We start from the raw sequence: 22,538 nt of genomic DNA, 5'->3' as shown, positions 1-22,538 counted from the left end.
CCTACTATGTAACGTGTTTGAGGGACACACTGGTAGATCACATAAGAAAAAATGGAAAAAAAAGACCTCAGATCATTCGGCAACTCCTTGTTCTCAAAGGACGAACCTTTTGTGCAGTGAGGAAGCCTTATCAGTCATAGGTCTTAAAAAAAAACTCCACACTACTAAATTTCTCATTAACATTACCATGGATCCCAACAGGCAGATGCATGGGAGACACAACTTTCATATGTATTAAAGCTTGGCAAGAGTACTTATCGCTAGTAATGAATTCTTCCAAAGTCCAGCCTTATATCCAATGTGCTCTTGGGTTCAAAAAGTCCCAACAGGGAAACCCTGTTTCGCTAAACAATATAGCTGCTTCAGGGGAATCTTTCAAATTACAGCAATCCAAGCCTTTAACATTTCTCCGTCTCCAAGTCTGACTGGAACAGAAAAATGGCGGACCCATCCCATCCCATCCTAGACCTAAGGGCTCTGAACAAATTCCTGGTCAAAGAAAAGTTCAGTTTGATTCCCCTCAGGAAAAAGATTGGTTGGACTTTAAAATATGTCTGTGCCCCTCTGGTAAAACTGTGTTGCTTTGAATTTTTCAGCCCACTAGACAGTAAAAAAGCTCGCCATCCTTCCTCCATTACTCAGATGAGGCTTATCAGCCTGTAGTTTCCCACTCCTTTTTTTAATCCTTTTGTGAAAAGGGGCCACATCTGAAAAATCACAAATGGGACCTTGAGGAAATCAAAATAAATATAATGAAAATCAGACCATTTATGAGCATTAGAGCTGAGGCCTTTGAGTTGTGACCAGTACAAGAACAGTTCTGGAGATTCAAAATTAGTTATTTAAAAATAAAATCATATATTTATAAAAAAAGCTTTCTAAAGGTGTTTGGCTTTTCCTCTTTTTTATATTAAAGTTATATAAATCATTTTCTTACCTCTTAGCCAGATCTGATTATGGCCCCTTTTCTTTCCCATTCAGCTTTTTTGCCTTCAGAATTTTCCTATTTTTCTCTCCTGAATCCACTTCCAAATGCTTTCAGTGACCACTTAAAGTAACTAGGCCCAACCTCCTAGTGCACACTCAACCCCAAACCATGAAGAAAGAAACTTTTTCTTCTTGTGCTTTTCAGCTCAATCAGAACCAGGGCTGGGATCTGGCACCATGAGGTTTCATTCATTATCCAGGGAATTTCCCTTTATTTTATATCTTCTCCAGACCCTCCTTGTTTGGTTGTTACAGGATCTCTACATTAGGGCTCCTTCTGGAACCCTGTATCTTTAATTAGGCTACTCCTTTCTAGCATCCCCAGTGGACCCCCCCCCCCCCCAGAAACACAAGAATGGCAATAATAGAGGTGTCACAGTTGAATGATTATTCTTTGAATCATGTGGAAAGGGAGAAAGTCTTCAAGTACCAAGAAATGCAGTAAGACACCAAGAAAATGTGTCTTACTGCAGTGGAGTGGAGGAGAGGCCTAGTGGTTAGGGTGGTCGACTTTGGTCCTGGGGAACTGAAAACTGAGTTTGATTCCCACTTCAGGCACAGGTAGCTCCTTGTGACTCTGGGCAAGTCACTTAACCCTCCATTGCCCCAGGTACAAATAAGTACCTGTATACAATATGTAAGCCGCATTGAGCCTGCCATGAGTGGGAAAGCACGGGGTACAAATGTAACATAAAGATACAGGAATTTCCCATCATATTGGATGACACAGGCCTGTTTAAAAGCTTTTTCCAAGTGTATCTGTATAGGTTGCCTATTACTTAAGAACTCCAGAAGGAAGCTCTCTTTGGCATACTGCAAATCCGGCAAATGTTAGCAGTAAATTTGACTCAGAGATTGAACCAAAAAGACCTGCCACATGGCAACACACAACATTTGCCAATGAGCCACTTAGCTAACTAAGGGCTGTGTTTACTAAGGCGCGCTATAGGCATGTTAGCATTTTTAACATGTGTTAATGGTTGACACGTGTTAAATGCTAATATGCCCATAGGAATGTATTGGCATATTAGCATTTATCGCGCCTTAACTTTAAAGGCGCGTTAAAAATGCTAACGCACCTTAGTAAACATACCCCTAAATAAAAAAAATAACTTTTTAATATAAATGCTTTTTTTTTTTTTTTTGGTCAGTGTAGGCATAGAGTGCAATATTTCAGCAGCGCACATCCTTCAGTTTTTTTTAAATAATTTAATAATTTTTCATTTTACAAGGATCACTTGCAAACAGTAATACAGAGATGACTGTACATTAATACAATATTAGAAGAAAACAATCTCAACTAGATAAATAGATTATATACAATCTTTCTCTTTCTTAGACCACAAAATAAATAGGGAGAGTGAAACAAGACAAGGAGATCAATTAAACAACAGTAAACTAAGAAAACGTGGTATTAACCTGATTATCCCGTTATTATTTATCTGAATCATTCCACATTGATCATTTGGTTTGCTTCTTCAAACCCAAGACGGTATATAGTCAATTAATCTCGTTGGAAACATACTTATTGTCCAATATTAGTGGAAATAATACACCTGATTTCATTTTTTCCCATTTTAAAACCAGAAATTATTTAACAATACAAACACTTGAATCTCTGATCCAATTCCCACTGATTACAGTAATCCCAGTTTCACAGGCTTCACTCCTTTTGAATTAATATACTAAGGAATCATTTCAGAGGAAAAAAAACTTTAGGAGTTATACCCGGAACTCTGGGAAAACAACAATCTCGATATTAATCATCTGTAATAATATTCATTTTGTTCAAATCTTTCTGGTCTATTAACATTTTCAAAATCCTAACTGTTTCCTATTCCTGTAGAACTTCATTTGCTGTATAAATTTTTCATTCTCAAAGGAATAGATTAGATTATTCATTTGGCTCACTAATAAGATTATATGTGAAGCAAAATTATTTACTACCATCGTTAGGTCTTGGAACGCCTTCCAGATGATATTCAATGTAACCTCCACGGGAGCCAAAAACTCCAAGCTGATAGCTCTTACGGGTTTAGGAGTGGCACCGCCCACATGGGTTCAGCTGTAAACGACTTCCGTTTCAGCATACACTCCTAACTCACTCCTCCATTCCTTTGGACATGGTGGTTAAATGATTTGAGAGCGATGAAGTTGTTTCCAGGTCCAAGAGCATCGACGCTCCTTCGCCGACGCTAATCAAAGGACTCATCAACCCAGTCAATCGTGGGCAGCTCGTTGCGCAGCGTTCCCACACTTGCTGCACAGGGGACAAAACGCTGGCCATCGGCGGCTGACCCCCCATTGTCCGCTTCCTCTCAGTTAAGGTAACTGCAGATGCAAAGAGAAAATTTCAAGTAAACAAAGACAGAACTTCAGAGGACAGCTGGGCTGTTGAGTGTACGAGCTTCAGGTCACCATCTTTCCACTCTCCCTAGTTTGGGACACTCTTTGTCTGGTTTCTCCTCAGAGGCCTGTCTGCTGTGGGTAACCCTTCAGCATAGCCCTCTGAGTCATTGAAACACGGAAGCCCCTCCACCACTAAAGGTGGTGTCCCTTTGGAGGGGCACATCCTTCAGTTTTGTCATTTTCCGAGCCTGTGAAGTTGCAATGCCCCTTTTTTTCTTCCTCTTCACTGGCTGAACATCTGGCACGCAGCACTATGGCAGTTCTCTGTACCCTCTTCTTTCCCTGCTCAGAGCTGAGCAAATATTTTGCTTGAGTGCACTTCGCTTAATTGCGTTTTTTGACACATCTTCCCAAGCTGCTATAAATAACCCAATTTATTTTAGCATGTGCCGGTTTAGAGTCAGACAGTGAAAAATTCCTTTAAACCCCACTGTGAAATTTCTCTGTTAATGAAGAAAAATGAAGCAGGGTAAATTGTATCTCTGCATTTGCATGTAGGCATCACTGTGCTTGAATAAATGCAAATGTGGTTTCTGTAATCTCCGAAAAGGAAAAAACAATATGGTACATCTCGGATACCACAGGAGGAAAAAGGTGAGCTGGGATCCATATCATAGTAACTTTTGCAAAATGTTTGATGATAAAGTGTTGGAAGATTGCATCATTTTTAGTATTAAGTTTTTAAAAGGGTCTACATATGCCACATGGTTACGGAAACCATTCTAGAATCCACACTTTCTTTATTGAGGGGGTCCTTTTAATAAGCTGATTTTCCATTTTTTTCAATTAATGGCCATGTGTCAATGTTCAACTTATAAATACAGAATCAGTTGTTCAAAAAGTAAGTCAAAGATTATCTCATATGAAGAAGAGATCGCCTCAAGAATTAAAAAGAATTAAAAAGAGTTAAAAAGAATTGGAACCAGTGCCCCTGGATTTATATCTTTAGCATGTGTCAATGTTGCCATTAGTGTGTGGCCATTAAAAATAAATTAGCATGTGAGCACTTACTGATACCTATCAGTTTAGTGCGGCGGTAATTTACGGTGCACTGATTAGCACCGAAACGCCTGCTCTTCCCCTCAGACATGCCCACTTTGTGATAAAGTAAAACATATTTTTAGCATGTGGTTAGCACATGGAGATCATAAAATTACCACAGGATGCCTGAGTGCCAGGGCCAGCTCAAGGAATGGACCAGATGAGGCACTGACGCAGGGCGTCAAAAGCCTGCCTCACCATGCTCTCCTGCAGTGACCAAAACCTCCACCCCTGGGTCTAGCAACATCCCTCTCTCTCACGCCACCCTCCCTGGTCTACCTTCAAATGCGGTTGTCGTCCCCTTCCGAGGACCTGCAGCATTTCACCTAATGCTACTGGCATCTTCACCAGCTCCAGCATCTTCTCTCTGCCATGCCCCTGTGGAAACATAAGTTACGTCAAAATACGGCAGGGCATGGTAGAGGTAAGATGCTGAGGCTGATGCGGGTAGTATTACGTGAAATGCTTCCAGTGTTTGGGAGGAACTAACACCACATATTGAAGTTAGACTGATGAGGGGAAGGTGACCTGAGATGGGGTTGCTCCTGCGAGGGAGTGGGGGTGGGGCGGCAAAAGGAGCAGCAACAGTCCCTTAAACTGGCCCCATTGAGCGCATCCCACAGTAAGCCATTTTAATTTGTAGTAAGCACATGCTAGCACTTACCACAGCTTAGTAAAGGAACCTTTAATTTCCAAACCACTTAATAAACTTTCTGCATGCTGCATTTGTGATGATTGTGTATTTGAGGAACAAATGTGAAATTATTCTTTTCTTCTCACATTTTTTAAATATACACATGTTGCCGTAGTTTTACAGGACTGGAGAAAAGGAAGAAAAGTTTCTCCCTTATTCTGTAGCTGTACAGGTGTGCACAATGTGCTACACCCCCTTTTGTTAAGGAGGCCCACATGGCTACTAAAATTCTAAATATTTATTTATTTATTTATTTACAATTTATAATCTGCTAAATCTTACTTGAAAATCTATCAGAATGGATTACACCCTAATATCCATGAAATTAGAACAATACACACATACAATTGCAAACAAAACAAAAAACCCCATTAAAAACCTTATAGCAGCTACCAAAAGTCTATTCAGACATCCCCTGGCCTTCAAGTTCTTTCAAAAACAAACATAGTCTTTTCCTTCCTCGTGTTATCTGACTAAGTTCTTTAGTGTAGGACTGCCACTGGAACCATCACTGAAAAAGTTAATATGTGCTGATCAAATATCCCTTTGGCACACCTGGTGATGTGGCGGCAAGCCTACTGCTACTTTGTAAAATGGCTCCTTTTTTACTTATTGATTGATGGACAGAGATTGGTCAGGCTCTAGATTGTGAGGAAGGAAGGAGTGTCTGGTTCAATTTTCAGTCATCCTCAACAAGTATGTTTTAATTTAGTTATTATTTCCCCACTTCCTCCTCCCCCACACCCTAACCTTTTTAATACCATGTAATATTTAACTAAAAAATTGTATTTTAAATATATCCATCACATCTATCGGAGAGGCAGCAAACTAATTCTACTACATGTCAAGCCAATTTAATGTGTCTGTGCTGCTAAGGATGCTCGGAGCGGCAAGGCCATTAACGTATTATGGGATGAAATGAATTTGATTTGTGGTGAGTGATCAGGCAGATATATGACTTGCTTAGTTTTAGCTCTCTGAAGTAATTGAATAATTATTACTTAAAAGAAAAAGTTTTGAAAGCACATTATTTAATATAAAACATTTTTATTTTAAATAGATAATTATTAAATCATCAATAAATTGTCGGACATAAAGGTTTGCTCTTAGTAAAAATAATCACTGAATAATCTTAAATCAGAAGTGCAAGAATCTCTGTCAAGCTACATTACCTGATGTTCACAGGAGTAGTTTGCTGTGTGATTGGAATTAGTTATTTATTTATTTTATTTTATTTGTAGCATTTGTATCCCACATTTTCCCACCAATTTGCAGGCTCAATGTGGCTTAATTTGCGTAGTGGCGGTTGCCACATTCCGGGTACATAAGTACATAAGTACATAAGTAGTGCCATACTGGGAAAGACCAAAGGTCCATCTAGCCCAGCATCCTGTCACCGACAGTGGCCAATCCAGGTCAAGGGCACCTGGCACGCTCCCCAACGTAAAAAACATTCCAGACAAGTTATACCTAAAAATGCGGAATTTTTCCAAGTCCATTTAATAGCGGTCTATGGACTTGTCCTTTCGGAATCTATCTAACCCCCTTTTAAACTCCGTCAAGCTAAACCGCCCGTACCACGTTCTCCGGCAACGAATTCCAGAGTCTAATTACACGTTGGGTGAAGAAAAAATTTCTCCGATTCGTTTTAAAGTACCACACTGTAGCTTCAACTCATGCCCTCTAGTCCTAGTATTTTTGGATAGCGGTGAACAGTCGCTTCACATCCACCCGATCCATTCACTCATTATTTTATACACTTCTATCATATCTCCCCCTCAGCGTCTCTTCTCCAAGCTGAAAGCCCCTAGCCTTCTCAGGCCTCTCTCATAGGAAGTCGTCCCATCCCCACTATCATTTTCGTCGCCCTTCGCTGTACCTTTTCCAATTCTACTATATCTTTTTTGAGATACGGAGACCAGTACTGACACAATACTCCAGGTGCGGTCGCTACCATGGAGCGATACAACGGCCTTATAACATCCGCACACCTGGACTCCATACCCTTCCTAATAACACCCAACATTCCTATTCGCTTTCCTAGCCCAGCAGCACACTGAGCAGAAGGTTAACAGCGTATCAAATCGTAATGACGACGACACCCAGATCCCTGTCTTGATTCCTTAACCCTAACGCGGAGTTTGTAACAAAATTACAAATGGTGTTGCGTTAAGGTGCATACATACATGGTAACCTAGATAGAACATCACATACATGGAACAGTGTATGGTATATATATATATACCGTGTGCATACATACATGGTAAAGAAGAATACATATGGTATTGCATGAAGGTTCCGGGGTGATGATGGATTATAAATACATTAGGTCATTGACTATGAGAGAACATATTTGACATAAGGATTGTATGATAGTATTTACTGCAAGGACATGTCTCTGGAGCATCTCCTATGAAATCTTTTGGTTTTAGAGCAGGCACCTCTCTGAGAAACAATTTGTAGCCTAGCTAGACAAGAGGACATGAGCATTTAAAAGCTATATTGCTGTACGTCTCCTTGTTTTTAAACGTATTGGCATGGCAGTATCCATGTACACAGAGCCAGACTGCACACAACAGGAAACAGAAAGAACCCCTACAGTGATTCCAAATGCTGAGGAGCAAGTAGGGGTGAAACAAATTACTTCCAGAGAGCATATAGATGCAATCTCATACTTTATTGAACAAGCACCAGAAAGGGACCGACACAGGGCCATGTTTCAGCAGAACACAAACTGCCTGCTTCAGGTGTCTTCAGCAACTGTGTTGCTGGAACAGTGTAATTAATGTCACAATACAGATTAAGCTCTGCTGCACTTGAAACAGCAAGAAACAACATCTGTATACCAATACAAAAGTGGAGTGCCACCAAAGAGACACATAACAAAGGGAAGTCATCCCCTACTTCCCCTATGCGTGGAACAACCTTCCTGAACCCTTACGCCAAGCCCCCCTCCCTGCCCGTCTTCAAGTCTTTGCTTAAAGCCCACCTCTTCAATGCTGCGTTCGGCACCTAACCCTTACCGTTCAGGAATCCAGACTGCCCCAATTTGACTGCCCCTACGGGACCGACCGTTCATTTGTCTATAGATTGTAAGCTCTTTGAGCAGGGGACTCTCTCTTTGTTAAATTGTACAGCGCTGCATAACCCTAGTAGCGCTCTAGAAATGTTAAGTAGTAGTAGTACTTGCTCTCGGCACAGAGCCAGACTGAACATAGTCTGTCAGCAGAATTGATAATAAGAAAAACAGTGACAGATTTCTGCATGGGAAAAATACAGACTGTAAGCAGTCAGTGGTAGCCTGTGGGAGATGCAGTGGGGCTGTGTGCATGAGACTCATTTGCATAATTCAGTAGGGGCAGAAACGCTTTGCCAAAAATGGGACAGTTTGTGGAAAAACACCCATCTCTTAGTGGTAGGACCAAGCCCTGAGTGCAGCGGGTCTTTACTTTTGGTACTCGAGAGCCCCAATTGGTTCAGAATTTCAGGCTATCCCTAATGAACTATGCCTGAGATGGATTTGCATGCAGTGGAGGCTGCTATACTTGTACAAGTACATTTATTAGGACTATCCTGAAACTCAACTCTTTTGTGCTCCTTGAGGATTGTCAGTGCATATCACTACTGTGTGATAGGTATGGATATATATCCAGACAAAGGTTCCTTATACAAAATACTAAAAAAAAAATTTTGTGGATCATCAGAATATCAGGTAACTCTGTCTTGGAAGTGTAGTAAACACTCAAGCACCACACTTAAGCTCCTCATTAGTCTGTCTTACTTATCAAAAATTCCTTTTCTTCAGTTCATAATTCACAAGTAACTTCATAAAATTTTCATTCTCAATACAGAAGAACCAAGCACTTATCTTTTTTCAAATTTTGAGCTGTTAGACTGCCAAGAGTCATCTCAGCTGAACTAGACAGTACAGAGAAGGGCAACCAGAATGATAGGGGGGTTGGAAGGTTCCGTAAACAGGTTAGTGGCTTCTCAGCTTGAAGAGACAACTGATAGGAGTCATATGATAGAGGTCTTTAAAATCATGAGTGGAGTGGAGTGGAATGGGTAAATAGAGAACTGTACTTCCTCTTTAAAATAATCTACTTGGGCTAGGTGACTTTCTATGAAGCTAGTGGGGTAGTATTATTTCACTTGGTGTACAGTTAAATTGTGGAATTGTTTTCAGAAGATTCGATGATAACTGTTAACATAACTAAATTTAAAAAGGGGTTAGATAAGTTCTTGGAGCCATTATTGTCCAGGGAGATTTTGACACATCTTATGTTATATTTAAAAAAAAAAAGTGACCATAGAACCTACCAAAGAAATCAACAAATCATAACCTCAAAAGGTGATTCAGTTCAGTAACATTAAAGAAGTATCATAGTTTCATCCATTCAGTTAAAATGTACTTTTAATATCATATGATAAATTAGCCGTTCAGCCCGTAAAAACGGGCTAGTATGGGGGGGGGGGGGTTGAAAGGCCCCCCACCCCGCCGCCGAGTTCGCTGCTGCCGCTCCCCCTCCGAGTTCGTCCCCCCCCCCCGGAGCCGTCGCCACCCACCTTCCACCCGGTCGGGCCCTCGCTCCGCTATTGAAACAGCGAGGGCACACAGCACACAGCTCTACTGCTGAGCTGCCGTGGCCTTCCTTCTTCTCTGCCTGTGTCCCGCCCTCGTGTGTGCTGCGTGCCCTCGCTGTTTCAATAGCGGAGCGAGGGCCCGACCGGGTGGAAGGTGGGCGGTGGCGGCGAATCCGGGTGGGGGGAGCGTTAGCGACGGCAGTGTCCCTCGCAAATGCACAGTAGAGACCCTTTCTGTTCCGCCCTCGTCATCACGTATTGACGCGGGGGCGGGGCAGAGAGGGTCTCTACTGCGCATTTACGAGTGAGTACGACACTCGCCATTTATATATATTGATATCCTTATTTACCTCCAAAACATGTATAAATATATCAAAACAAAATGTGCTGTTATCTGAGCAGTCTATTGTGAAACAACACAGTCCCAATACTAGTGTTTCGGCATCCAACATTCCTGTGTCAAGGATACTTGTGGCTCAAATTCTTTACAACAAACCTGCCTCAAAACCCAAGAGTATGTGCTGTGAGTCACTTTTCTGTACATAGGGTCATTTGATTACAGTGAGGTGGGTAAGTGCTGAAGGGTTGTATATGTGGTTAAGGGGATTTGAATAGGTGCTAACATGATTCTATATCATATCTCAATGAGCCACTGAGTCAGCATTTAATTTGTTTTACAGTCAGAATCTCATCTGTGTAATGACAACACATCACTGTGTATGTGTTCTGGGTAGGGAGATGGGAGTTTGACGGAATAGATACATTTTCTATTTAAAAAAATTGTGAATGGGGAATTAGTATATCTTATTGTTTTGTAGTCCCTTCTGTGGGTGCCTTCTAAAATACATGGCAGAGATATGATTGGAACTTGGGTCTCCTGGTATCGGAACTCTGCAATCTAATTTAAATAAATAAATAAATGATTTATTTACTGCCATTTTAAAGAAATTCACCCAAAGCAGAATACGTAAAATATAGACAACAGACCATTAAAGCAGTAAACATATTGAGACAGCATTGTATATTACTAACAGTGTCAACACAATACACAATAAAACATCTTAATAGACAGCATAGGATGTAAGCAAATTGTTATACTTCAGCATTAACCTTGCTAAAGATATGAAGTTAGGACTTCAATTTTGCATATATGTTGAAGGATCTATTCAGATAGTAAAATACCGATATTCTGTTGGTTAATTTATGCTTTCAGCAGCAAATAAACTTCCACAGAATGAGCTTATAGTATCCCCATATAAAAACTTTTCTCTTTCCTTTGTCTTTAGATCATTTAGTGGCCCACGGACGGATGGCAGAGAAAGAAGCCCGCAGAAAGTTCAAACAGATAGTTGCTGCTGTCCATTTCTGTCACTGCCGCAATATCGTCCACCGTGACTTGAAGGCAGAGAACCTGCTGCTGGACGCAAATCTCAACATCAAAATAGCAGGTGAGAGGAAGAGTCAGAGGGCAGTGGAGGGCCTCTGAGTTCACAAACCAAGTCAGCGCTCTGCTTCCAGCTATTCACCACCAGGAAGCATAGCCAGACAACAGGAGGAAGGCCCCAAAGCATACCATCAGCAAATCAGGGGCTGTTCATGTTTGAAGTATTTTGCTGTGCACAGAGTGATGACAGCTCTTTTCAAGGCTTTCTTTTTGCATGCTAGAAATCCATAAAAGTACACTAGAGAGAATTCCATAGACGTGACGAAAACACCTGGTTGGCTGCTAGTCTTCATCACAGTATTCAGTAGAAAAATGGTGAAGTGTTTTCTCCGAGGACAAACGGGCCTTCGTATTTTCACAGCTGGGTGATGTCATTCAACAGAGCCCGGTGTGGACACTAACTAACGAGACTGAGAACTTTCTAGCAGCATCCAACTGTGCATGCAATGGTGCTTTTGTGCCTGTCACGAGAGTCCCTCAGTCTTTTGTTTTCCACAGAGCAGGGAGGATGTGTCATCATGTTCACCTCAACATATGTGTGCTCTTGTTTGCAGTTCCTTTCTGTGTGGGTTTTTTTTTCTGTTTTCAAAATTTTTCATTTTTCCTTATTTTATATCCCTTTAGTTTTCGGTAGGTCTCTCGGCACTTACTTTCCTTTAATTTTTGCGAGTGGCTAAGCTGTTTTAGGCCGGAGCACCAACCTCAGTTTGAACGCTGCCCCTTTTTAGGTTCACAATGATTAGTTTAATTTGGACGTGATTTTTTTTTTCTCTATGTCCCAGAAGACTCCCCAGTGGATCAAGAGGTTCACTGAATGTAATTGGTTTGATTTTCTGTGGACGTATCTGCACTCTTGGTGCCTTGGGCCTGACCATGGGCCTTACTCTTGTTTTCTGTGTTTAAAAATGCAGTTGAGGATACAGAGGTATTGGCAGGTCCAACAGGAGAGACTTTTGCTCCTTGAAGGCTGGTAATCATCATCAGCACAGGAAGCAAGAACCTTGGTGGTGCCAAGATGGAGTGCACCAGCATCGAGAAAGTCTCCATCTCTTTTGACATTGGGCACTGAGAGTAGGCTCTGGGACCAGTCAGCATCGGATCTGACACCAAGGGCAGATATGGATTCGACACTGAAGGATCCTGATGCTGAGCACTGAAGGAAGCCCAGGAAGTACAAACATCGATACTCATCGTTGCACAGTGCTGGGAACACCAAGGCATTTCTCTCTCCTCCTCTGCTCATATCCAGCAGATTGCCAAGACCTGTCGTTTCTTTCTTTACAACATCCGTAAAATCCGCCCCTTTCTTTCCGAGCACTCTACCAAAACCCTCATCCACACCCTTGTCACCTCTCGTTTAGACTACTGCAATCTGCTTCTTGCTGGCCTCCCACTTAGTCATCTCTCCCCTCTCCAGTCGGTTCAAAACTCTGCTGCCCATCTCGTCTTCCGCCAGGGTCGCTTTACTCATACTACCCCTCTCCTCAAGACCCTTCACTGGCTCCCTATCTGTTTTCGCATCCTGTTCAAACTTCTTCTACTAACCTATAAATGTACTCACTCTGCTGCTCCCCAGTATCTCTCCACACTCGTCTTTCCCTACACCCCTTCCCGTGCACTCCGCTCCATGAATAAATCCTTCTTATCTGTTCCCTTCTCCACTACTGCCAACTCCAGACTTCGCGCCTTCTGTCTCGCTGCACCCTACGCCTGGAATAAACTTCCTGAGCCCTTACGTCTTGCCCCATCCTTGGCCACCTTTAAATCTAGACTGAAAGCCCACCTCTTTAACATTGCTTTTGACTCGTAACCACTTGTAACCACTCGCCTCCACCTACCCTCCTCTCTTCCTTCCCGTTCACATTAATTGATTTGATTTGCTTACGTTATTTATTTTTTTGTCTATTAGATTGTAAGCTCTTTGAGCAGGGACTGTCTTTCTTCTATGTTTGTGCAGCGCTGCGTATGCCTTGTAGTGCTATAGAAATGCTAAATAGTAGTAGTAGTAGTAAATGCTGGCACCGGAAAGAGCAACCCCCCCTCTCTTTGGAAGAGGTGCTGGTGGACAAGTCTCCAGGCTGCCAGGATCCCGCTACCGGTTCGGCACTGATGCTTTCTTGGGCTGCCTCTCTTCTGGCTGACCCGCCTTTGCCAATGCCTTCCTTCGATGAGCGGTTCAGAGCCATGCTTGGGGAGATTCTGGTGCAGATGCTGCAGCAACAACCTGCTCAGGTATCGAGGGTGCTTGTGCCAGTTGTGAACTCTTCCTGAGGCTCAAACCATGCCTGTGCAGAGATCCTTGATGCTGACACCTTGAAGGGTGTAGAGATTTACATCACCACATACAGTACCTCTCTTGACATCAGGGAAGGTAGCTTCCCCAGAGTCAGAGGGTAGGACTATACCTCTGCACTCTTCAGGGTTTGGACATAGTTCCACTGAGCCAAGGCAGGCACAGATTCACTCAGCTCAGAGGAGAAGTCTTATGGGATGCCTTCTGATCTCTCTCCACCTGAGGTTCTCTTTCACTGGTTTTGTTAGAGACATGGCTTCTGTTAACCCCTTTAAGTTAGAAACAGAGGAAGAACCTAGGACAGAAATGTTAACTGTCCTGGACTACAAGTTTCCTCCTAAGGAAGGGGTCACAGTACCACTGCACCGTATCCTTATAGATCACTGACGAAGAACTGGGATTCTTCCCTCTCAGTGCAGGTTGTACCTAAGAAGGTACTGTGGAACTCCCTTCCAAAATAAATCAGGGAAGAAGAATCATACACACATTTCCGTATATCTCTAAAAACTTATTTTTTCAAAACTGCTTTTGAAATATGATTTCTTCTGTTGATAAAGAAAACCTCATAGGTATGACATAAATTGCTTTACGAAATAAGGAGGGCTATAATTTATTTTTTTTTAATTTTTAGAAGTCTTTATTGAACATTATTAATTCTGAACATAGCGTAACTAACACATTCGCAATACAATTTTGCACATAGCTATGTGCCAGATACATAACAAAGAATACACATTTAAGTTTGCCATGCATAATCAAATACAAAATATACTTCAACTTTTTAATTGTGTTTTATAAGTGACCTCCCATTTCCTACCTATCGACCTCCCCTCTTCCCCCCTCCAGTTCCACCCCCCCTAAACCCTCCCCCCCTCCCCCTTCCCCCAGTGCTATTTCTGGTCCTTCACACTCATAAACTACGTTCTCTCTTTTTTTTTTTTTTTCCCCCTAGTTAACTGCATTTACAAAGAACTGCCATGTTGAGTGCCACTGACTTGTCCGGTGGTTTCGTGCGGCTATGAGCCTTTCCATTTCACACACATACTTTAATTTGTTTTGCCATCTTGTAATTGGGGGGACTGTTTTTTGTTTCCCGTGCAACGCTATTGTCACTCTGGCTACTGCTGTCACCTGTCTCAGCAACTGCTGTTTACAAGATGTCAGTCCTCTCACCGGTGCAGAGAAAAGAAACACCTCAGGGACCCAAGGTATCAAACATCCCAGCCAGCTCTGGAGCCTATCTTGCACTGCCTTCCAGAATGCCTTAACTTTAAGGCAACGCCACCATATGTGCCCCATGGTTCCCCTTAGGCCGCATCCCCTCCAGCACAGTCCCGTAGTCGTCGGGTATATTCGCTGAAGTCGATCCGGGGTAAGGTACCACCTATATAAGACCTTTACTGCGTTTTCTTTGAGCGGTACATGTATAGAGACACCCGTCACCCTTTTTTCTATACTCTCCCGTTCTACTTCCTCTATGGTCCTACCCAACTTTTTTTCCCACGCCCGCCTATGGCTACTATGTCCTGGAGCCTGTGCCGCGACACATCTATATATTTTCCCAATAAGCCCCCGGGATCCAATTAACTTTTCACATATTTCTTCGAGGGGGAGTGATTTCCGCTGGATGACCTTTCTGGTCGCTGCATTGTGTAGGAAATGTGACAATTGACAGTATGCAAACTCTTCACCCTCCACCACCGGGAACTCCGTCTTCAGTGCCGCAAAAGTTAGTACAGTATTGTTATTGTCATACAATTGACCCCACCTTCGCACTCCCTCCGCATACCAGCGGGTGAAGACACCCGTAGTGTTCCCCGGCAGGAACAAAGGGTTATAAGCTATTGGTGTCATTCGGGACAGCACACATCTGCCCTCTGGAAATAATTTGTCCCAATAGTATAGAGTAACTTCCACTGAGGGGCATACACCTTCTTGCAGTTTGCGAAAAGACCTTGGCAACCACATAAGTGCCCCCAACGGCGTCTCTCCAAGAGAGTGCTGTTCTAAGTGGACCCACTGTCTATCAGGATAGTCTTGATACCATTCCATAGCTGCCTTTCCCTGAGCTGCCCTGTAATACCAATGAAGATTTGAGACTCCCAATCCTCCTCTCCTCTTCTCTTGATATAACAAGGTTCGTGACAATCTGGGATGCTTTCCTGCCCAGACGAAACGCACAATACGATCTTGTAAGGACGCGAGAAATCGCCTGGGCGCCTTCACAGGCAGCACTTGGAATAAATACAGGAGGCGAGGTAGGACATTCATCTTAATAATAGCTATACGTCCAAACCAGGATACCTCTAGTCCTCCCCATCTCTCCATATCCTCTGCAATTGTCTTTATCAGTCCCTTATAGTTTGCCGAGAAAAGCTCTGACAGTGGTACTGTCAATTTAACCCCTAAGTATCTAATCTGTCCCCGGGCCCACCTAAATGGGAATGATGACTTCAGCTCTGTTACCGTTTCCTCATCTATAGTTACATTCAAGGCTTCGGACTTTGCCATATTCACTTTGAATCCCGAGACTATGAGTACTCGTCTATAAGTTGAATAAGTCGAGGGAATGTAGTCAGGGGTCGTGTCACATATAACAAAACATCGTCTGCGTAGAGCGCCAGTTTATGCGTTCTGTCTGCTACCCGGGCCCCTACGAACTCGGATCTTGTCGTATCCGTGCTGCAAAGGGTTCCATAACCATAGCAAATAGGAGAGGAGATAGGGGACAGCCCTGTCTCGTTCCTCTATGCAATGTGAACAGCCAGAATAATTTCCATTAAGTTTAACACATGCTTTTGGCGAGGTATAAACGCCCGTATCCAGCCTATAAACTTCGCACCGAAACCCATTACCTCCAGGACTCTGTACATGAAGGACCAATGAACGCGATCGAAAGCTTTCTCTGCATCTAACTCAAGAGACACAAAGGCCTCTGATTCCTCTTTGCCAAGTGCATTAATCTACCGTACGTCTGATATTGTCCATCGCCTTTCGATGGGCCACAAAGCCCACTTGGTCCGGTGTGCACAAGGGTCGGGAGTATAGGCGCCAGCCTGTTGGCAAGTACCTTAGCCAGTATCTTAACATCGGGCATTGAGTACCGATATGGGCCTGTAGGAGCCACACTCGGTGTGATCTTTTTCTGGCTTGGGTATCACCGCTATCCAAGCATCTCTCATAGTCAACGGCAGAACCTCCCCCTCCTCTACCTGATTGACCAGATCCGCGAGCAACGGCGCTAACTCGGGGGCAAACTGCTTATAAAATTCATTAGGGAGACCATCTAACCCTGGGGACTTGTAAGATGGCAAGCTACTTATCGCCTCCTGTATTTCCTGTGGGGTAACCTGCTTTTCCAACAGGTCCCTATGCTGTCTAGCCAAGTTGGGAAGCTCGCATTCCTGCAGAAATTCATCTATCGCGTCGGGTGCGGATTGATTTCCTGTTTATAAAGCGCTTGATAATACTCCCCAATCTTTGGCGTATTTGCTCAGTTGATTCAGCAAGCTACCACCCTCATCCCGACCTGATGTATAAGCCGATCTACTCTCTGCCTGCGTATCTTTGTAGCCAGTAGTCGCCTGCTTTGTTAGTGAACTCATAAGAGCGCATCCCTGCCTAGCCCTTAAGACCTCTAAATGCACTGAGTATATGGCATCCAGCCTCATCCTTGCTATACACAACTCCTGCCACATCTGCTGTGATCTATTCATTTTATGTTGCTCTCCAGTTGTTGTATTTTGCCAAGGCAGGTTGTTATCAGTGCCTCCTCGCCTTTGAGCGTTTGCTTGCCTGTTGTAGAAAATAACCCCTAGACACTGCCTTCAGGGTGTCCCAAACAACATGTAATGCTGGGCCAGTATCCACATTTAGTTTTAGGTATTCTTGTAGCATTTTTTTGTACCCCACCAGCACATCACCCTCTTGCAAAATGCTAGTATTTAGGGTCCATCTCTTATCTTGTTGATCAGCCTGTATATTTGGCAGAGTTACCCACACTGGGGAGTGATCTGACAGTGTCACACTTCCAATCCCAGCATTTGGTCCTCTTTCTAACAATGCAGCGTCCACAAAGATATAGTCAATTCTAGAGTATGACTCATGTACCAGCGAATAAAATGTATAATCCCTATCTGTCCGATGTGTCAACCTCCACAGGTCCAGGACCCCTAAGGAAATAAACCAATGACCCTAGTGCCTGAGCTCCTTTTTCCCCTCAGACCTTGTTACCCCCGTTCGGTCTATCCCGGGTTCATCACTGCATTGAAGTCCCCTCCCATTATTAGGGATCCCCTGACAAAGGCAATCAAGGAATTACGAACCCTTGTGAAAAATTCCACCTGTCCACTATTAGGGGCATATATCGATGCTAATGTGATGTCTGTCTGGTTCAATGTCATGTAAAGATAAATAAAGCGGCCCCCTCGGGTCCCGTTTACTCTGTTTAACCTGCACCGGTATGGAGGAGTGTATCAGTATCGCCACCCCTCCCTTTTTTGTGGTTTCAGAGGATGCGCAGTACACTCCTGAGTAACCTGGGCATCGTAGAAGATGTTCATGCTTACGCCGCAAGTGTGTCTCTTGCAAAAATACTATTTTTGGTTGTAACTGATGTAATTCTCTATACAGTTTCTGTCTCTTCTGTGGCATATCAATCCTTTTACATTATAAGATATAAACTTCAATCATGACCCATTATGTTCTATTATTTAAGTATAAGCCAATAGCACTCCCTGGCCCTCTTACTTGTACCTTGTGACCCTCAATTACTTCATCATAGTTTAACAGTCTTTCCCCTTTCCCCCCCCCCCCCCCCCCCCCCCCAGGTTCCCCTCCGTCATCCCCCCATATTACACCAACCAGAGGATCTAGTCCTCTGAGTGGATACTAGGAAGTGAAGCACCCTTTCCAAGACGTCCCAGCCCCTCTTCCCACCCTCCCACGCCTTTCACATTTCTCTTCCTTCTTTTATCTCTTTTCAATACCATTTCCCCCCTCCCAACATTCTTTGTAACCCTCCCGATTATTATTTTTATACATTACCAAATCTGCTCACTTCTCGTACAGTTTGCATTTAGCTCATTCTCTCCTCTCTCAATCCACTCCCCAAAGCTCTGAATTGAATAAATTATCAACCTCAGTCCAAGTTTAGTTCAATTGACAAACCCGTAAGAGTCCACTTTTATGTCCAGAACTCAATTGTTTCCAGCTTCTCTCTTACTTTGGATGTAGGCCGGGTCTCTCATCTCTTGGACTTGCCTCGTCTCACATTTCCTGCTGCTCGCTGCCAGCCTTGGAGTTTAGCTCGTGTTGTTGTTGCTAATTCCCCGGCGGGACTGTTGTGCTCACGAATTCCGCAGCATGCCAGTGCTTCCCAAGCTTCTTGTAGCGAGCGCACTCTGTATTTACTACCTTTCAGCGCAAAATTCAGGGAGAAGGGAAAACCCCATCTGTACTGCTGCTTGTTTTTTAAGTAGGACATCCAGTGCAGGCCTCATTTGGCGTCGCTGTTGCAAAGTGTATAGTGAGAGGTCTTGGTACACCAGTATCTTAGCTCCTCCATATTCAAAGTTCTGAGCCCGCCTCGCACTCACCATTGACCTGCTCTTTGACTTCAAATTTATGAACGCGCACTATGATGTCTCGCACCTGCTGTTCTCTTCGGGGCCCCAGTGCTCTGTGTGCTCTATCTAATTCCACCGGCGTGGCCCCCGCCTCATGGCCCAACAGCGTGGCACACATTGTTTGCACTATCACCATTATATCCTCCGTCTCGCCTCCTTCTGGAACGCCACGAAATCTGAGGTTATTGCGGCGTCCTCTGTTCTCCAAGTCATCCAGTTTATAGGCAAGTTCCATATTTTTCTTTCAAGATCTTGCAGCTGATCAGTATGTTAGTTAGTGTCTCTGTCTGCTCTTCCAGCTTGAGTTCTGCCTCTTCCACCCTGCCCCCCAATTCGCGAAGATCTGTGCTCAGCGTGTCCATTCGTTCGAGGATTTACTCCTTCGATTGTTTTATCTCCTCTTGAATGTTAGATAAAAATGTACGCAGTTCGCTCGAGATACCTCTTTTGGGAGGCGGGTTGCGATGTTCGGAGGCAGACAGAGCTGAATCAGAGTCAGATGGAGTGGCCCGTTCCGGCGATTCATTGCGTTTGGCGGTCTTTCCCGCCATGCTTTTTTCGGACCGCTCGCTCTCCTTTTTCCGCGTCGCGGGAGTTTTACTCATTGCAGCTGAGAGTCTAGAGGATCATCCGGCAGCCTTTTCCAGCGTTATTGTCGACCGAGGTCCACTTTTTATTACTTTTAAAAGCTTTTTATAGGCGCTGGATGGTGGAGCTTCGGGACTAGGCGGCCATCTTGCCTGGTGACGTCACTTCCAGGAGGGCTATAATTTAGATAATTATGTATGACTGATGAAAATGACTGTCGTTGTTATTATCTCTTGTATGGATGCTTCGTTTGTGCTATCCTATCTGAAAATGGATTTCCTGGTTTAAATTATATACTTTGTTACTGTATATTTTTAGATGTGTAAACCGTTCTGTTTTGCAATGCAATAAGTGACGGTATAGTGAACAAATAAACGATAAACAATACACGGTATTGTATCCAGAAGGCTCCCAGATTCGAGAGGGCCCAGCTGCCTCACAACTCTTTGGTGGTCAAATCCTCCCTCAAATGAGCTAAGAGCTCCAGGACTCATGCCTTGGCGTCCTTAGGTAGAGAGGCTTGGACACTGGACTTGTTTGGGAGGAAAGCTTTTCAGGCCTCGATGCTTATTGCCCGCATCCAGTCCTACCAGCTCTACACAAGCCTTCATTTGCAGTCTTTGGTTAACAGTGCACTGTTATATGGACTCTCTCCCGCAGGAGCAGGCCACAGAACTCTGCCAATTGGCCAGTAAGCAACTGAAGTGTAGAAAATATCTGACCAGGGGCATGTATGATTCTTTTGACATAATGTCCAGACTCTGCCCATGGGTGTAAGGATGTGCAAACTGTCATGACTGCATGTCTCTGACCTGGAACCTGCAGATCAGGAGAGGTTAGTGGACGTTCTGTTTCAAGGTCACAGACTGTTTGGAGATAAGGTAGAAGAGGTCACTGACTTCATTAAGAAGTATATTGATACCATCCAAACCCTCAGAACCTCCAGCTGCTCCATCTTCCTCACAGAGGTTTTCCTGTGAGCCTAGGCGGTGACCCTACTACTTTCAAAATTGTAGGTTCCTGCCACCTTCCCGCTATGCCCAGACCATGAGGCCCAGCATTCATAGCCTCGCCAGTCCTGCCCTCAGAAGACCCATGCCAGCTCCCCAATTGAAGCAAGGGACGAGCTTTTGACTGGCTCCAGGAGAGCCGCTTGATTCCTGTCATCTGAAGTGTTTGACCTGGAAAGTTGTTTTTTTGTTGGCAGTTACTTCAGCTCGCAGAGTCAGTGAGCTTCAGGCCCTAGTAGCTGATCTACCTTTCACTATGTTTCACCGCATGAAACCTAAATTCCTTCCTAAGGTAGTGTTGGAGTTCCATCTTAGTCAGTCATCCTACCAACATTTTTTCTATAGCCACATGCCCATCCTGGTGAGAATGTACTTCATACCTTAGGCTGCAAATGAGCCTTAGTCTTCTATCTGGAGCAAATTGCTACTACTAATCATTTCTATATCGCTACTAGACATGTGCAGTGCTGTTCACATTATATGCAGGTACTTTCTCTGTCCCAAGAGGGCTCACAATCTAAGTTTTTGTACCTGAGGCAATGGAGGGTTAAGTGACTTACCCAAGGTCACGAGAGCTACAGTGGGAGTAGAACCCAGTAGAACCCGCTGCACTCACCATTAGGCCACTCCTCCATAGACATTCCACCCAGCTTTTTGTTTCTTTTGACCCAAACAGGGTGGAGATAGCTGTCAGCAAATGTACAATTTCTAATTGGCTAGCAGATTTCATCATGAAAAGACTATAGACTTGCTCTCCCCAATCCATCTCAAGCACACTGGGAATCTACATCAAAGAGCGCTTTCCGTTTTTTGGCTCCTTTCTTGTAGAATAATCTTCCTCTGCCATTATGTTCAGAAGTGTCCTTTATACATTTTAAACCAGCTTTGAAAACTCATCCCTTTTCTCTAGCCTTTACCTGACCTCTGATTTGTAGAGTGTTTTTGTGGTCGGCTGATCTGATCGATTAAACAGGAAGTGTTACTAATTTTCTTTCGTTTTGGATGGTTGTGCTGAATGATTGTTGATCTCTGTTCTATATTTATTATATGTATTTAAGATCATGTAATGACTATATCATTATAACACCCTGTAAGCCACATTGAGCCTGCAAAAAGGTGGGATAATGTGGGGTACAAATGCAATAAATAATAATAATTTTAATTGAGTATCTATCTAGCCTTGATTTATTGATTTTTGAATTCTATATCACTCTGATTTGCAGTGTAGTAAGGGCGATTTTATTAAATCTCAATCAACATAAATATACTCATGCCCAGGTTGGCCTGACTCTAGAGGGTTATGTCAAAGCTCCTACCGTCAGAACCAGTGCTACGTTGGTAGCTCACTTGAGGTCAGCCCTCTGTAGAGGAGATCTAAAAGCTGCGATGTGGTCAACTGTCCACACATTCATATCTCATTATTGCCTTGAGCAGGATACTCAACATGATATCTAGTTTAGGTAGGCACTCCTGAAGAATTTGTTCAGTGTCTAGAATCCAACTCCAAACCCCAGGCTTTACCCTCACAGCTAGTATGTAAATAGTTTCAGGTTAATCATTTCGAGTCTCTGTTGTCCTAGCATTGCTGCTTTCGGTGAGCCTGGTAGCTAAAGATTCCCAGCTGTGAGAATATAAAGAACTGCTTGTCCTCGGAGAAAGCAACGTTACTCGCCTGTAGCAAGTGTTCTCCAAGGACAGCAGGCCAGATAGTCTCACATACCCTCCCATCTCCCCTTGGAGTTGAATTCTTTAGCTATTTTATATGACTGAGGGACCCAAGCTGCGTGGCGGGTTGGAAGGACTAGCGCAGTGGGATGCTGCAAGAAAGTTCTCAGTCTCATTAGTTAGTGTCTGAACTGGT

The 22,538-nt window shown here is 43.5% G+C and overlaps 1 protein-coding gene across 2 annotated transcripts in view; it reads left to right on the top strand.

Annotated features, from left to right (window-relative positions):
- Nucleotides 1–22,538, top strand: part of SIK3 (SIK family kinase 3) — a 454,627-nt gene that overhangs the window by 282,050 nt on the left and 150,039 nt on the right. For both annotated transcript variants that reach the window (XR_003944053.1, XM_030221942.1), the window contains exon 4: nt 11,002–11,163. Coding sequence is in view for 1 of the 2 variants with exons in the window: in XM_030221942.1 (XP_030077802.1) it covers nt 11,002–11,163 (162 nt within the window). In the remaining variant the exon portion in view is untranslated. The remainder of the gene's footprint in view (nt 1–11,001; nt 11,164–22,538) is intronic.

This window comes from Microcaecilia unicolor, chromosome 12 (genome assembly GCF_901765095.1).
Source record: "Microcaecilia unicolor chromosome 12, aMicUni1.1, whole genome shotgun sequence".
In the NCBI taxonomy this organism is placed as follows: Eukaryota; Metazoa; Chordata; class Amphibia; order Gymnophiona; family Siphonopidae; genus Microcaecilia; species Microcaecilia unicolor.
Note: the sequence above shows the minus strand (reverse complement) of the source record. Positions and strands in the feature narration are given on the sequence as shown.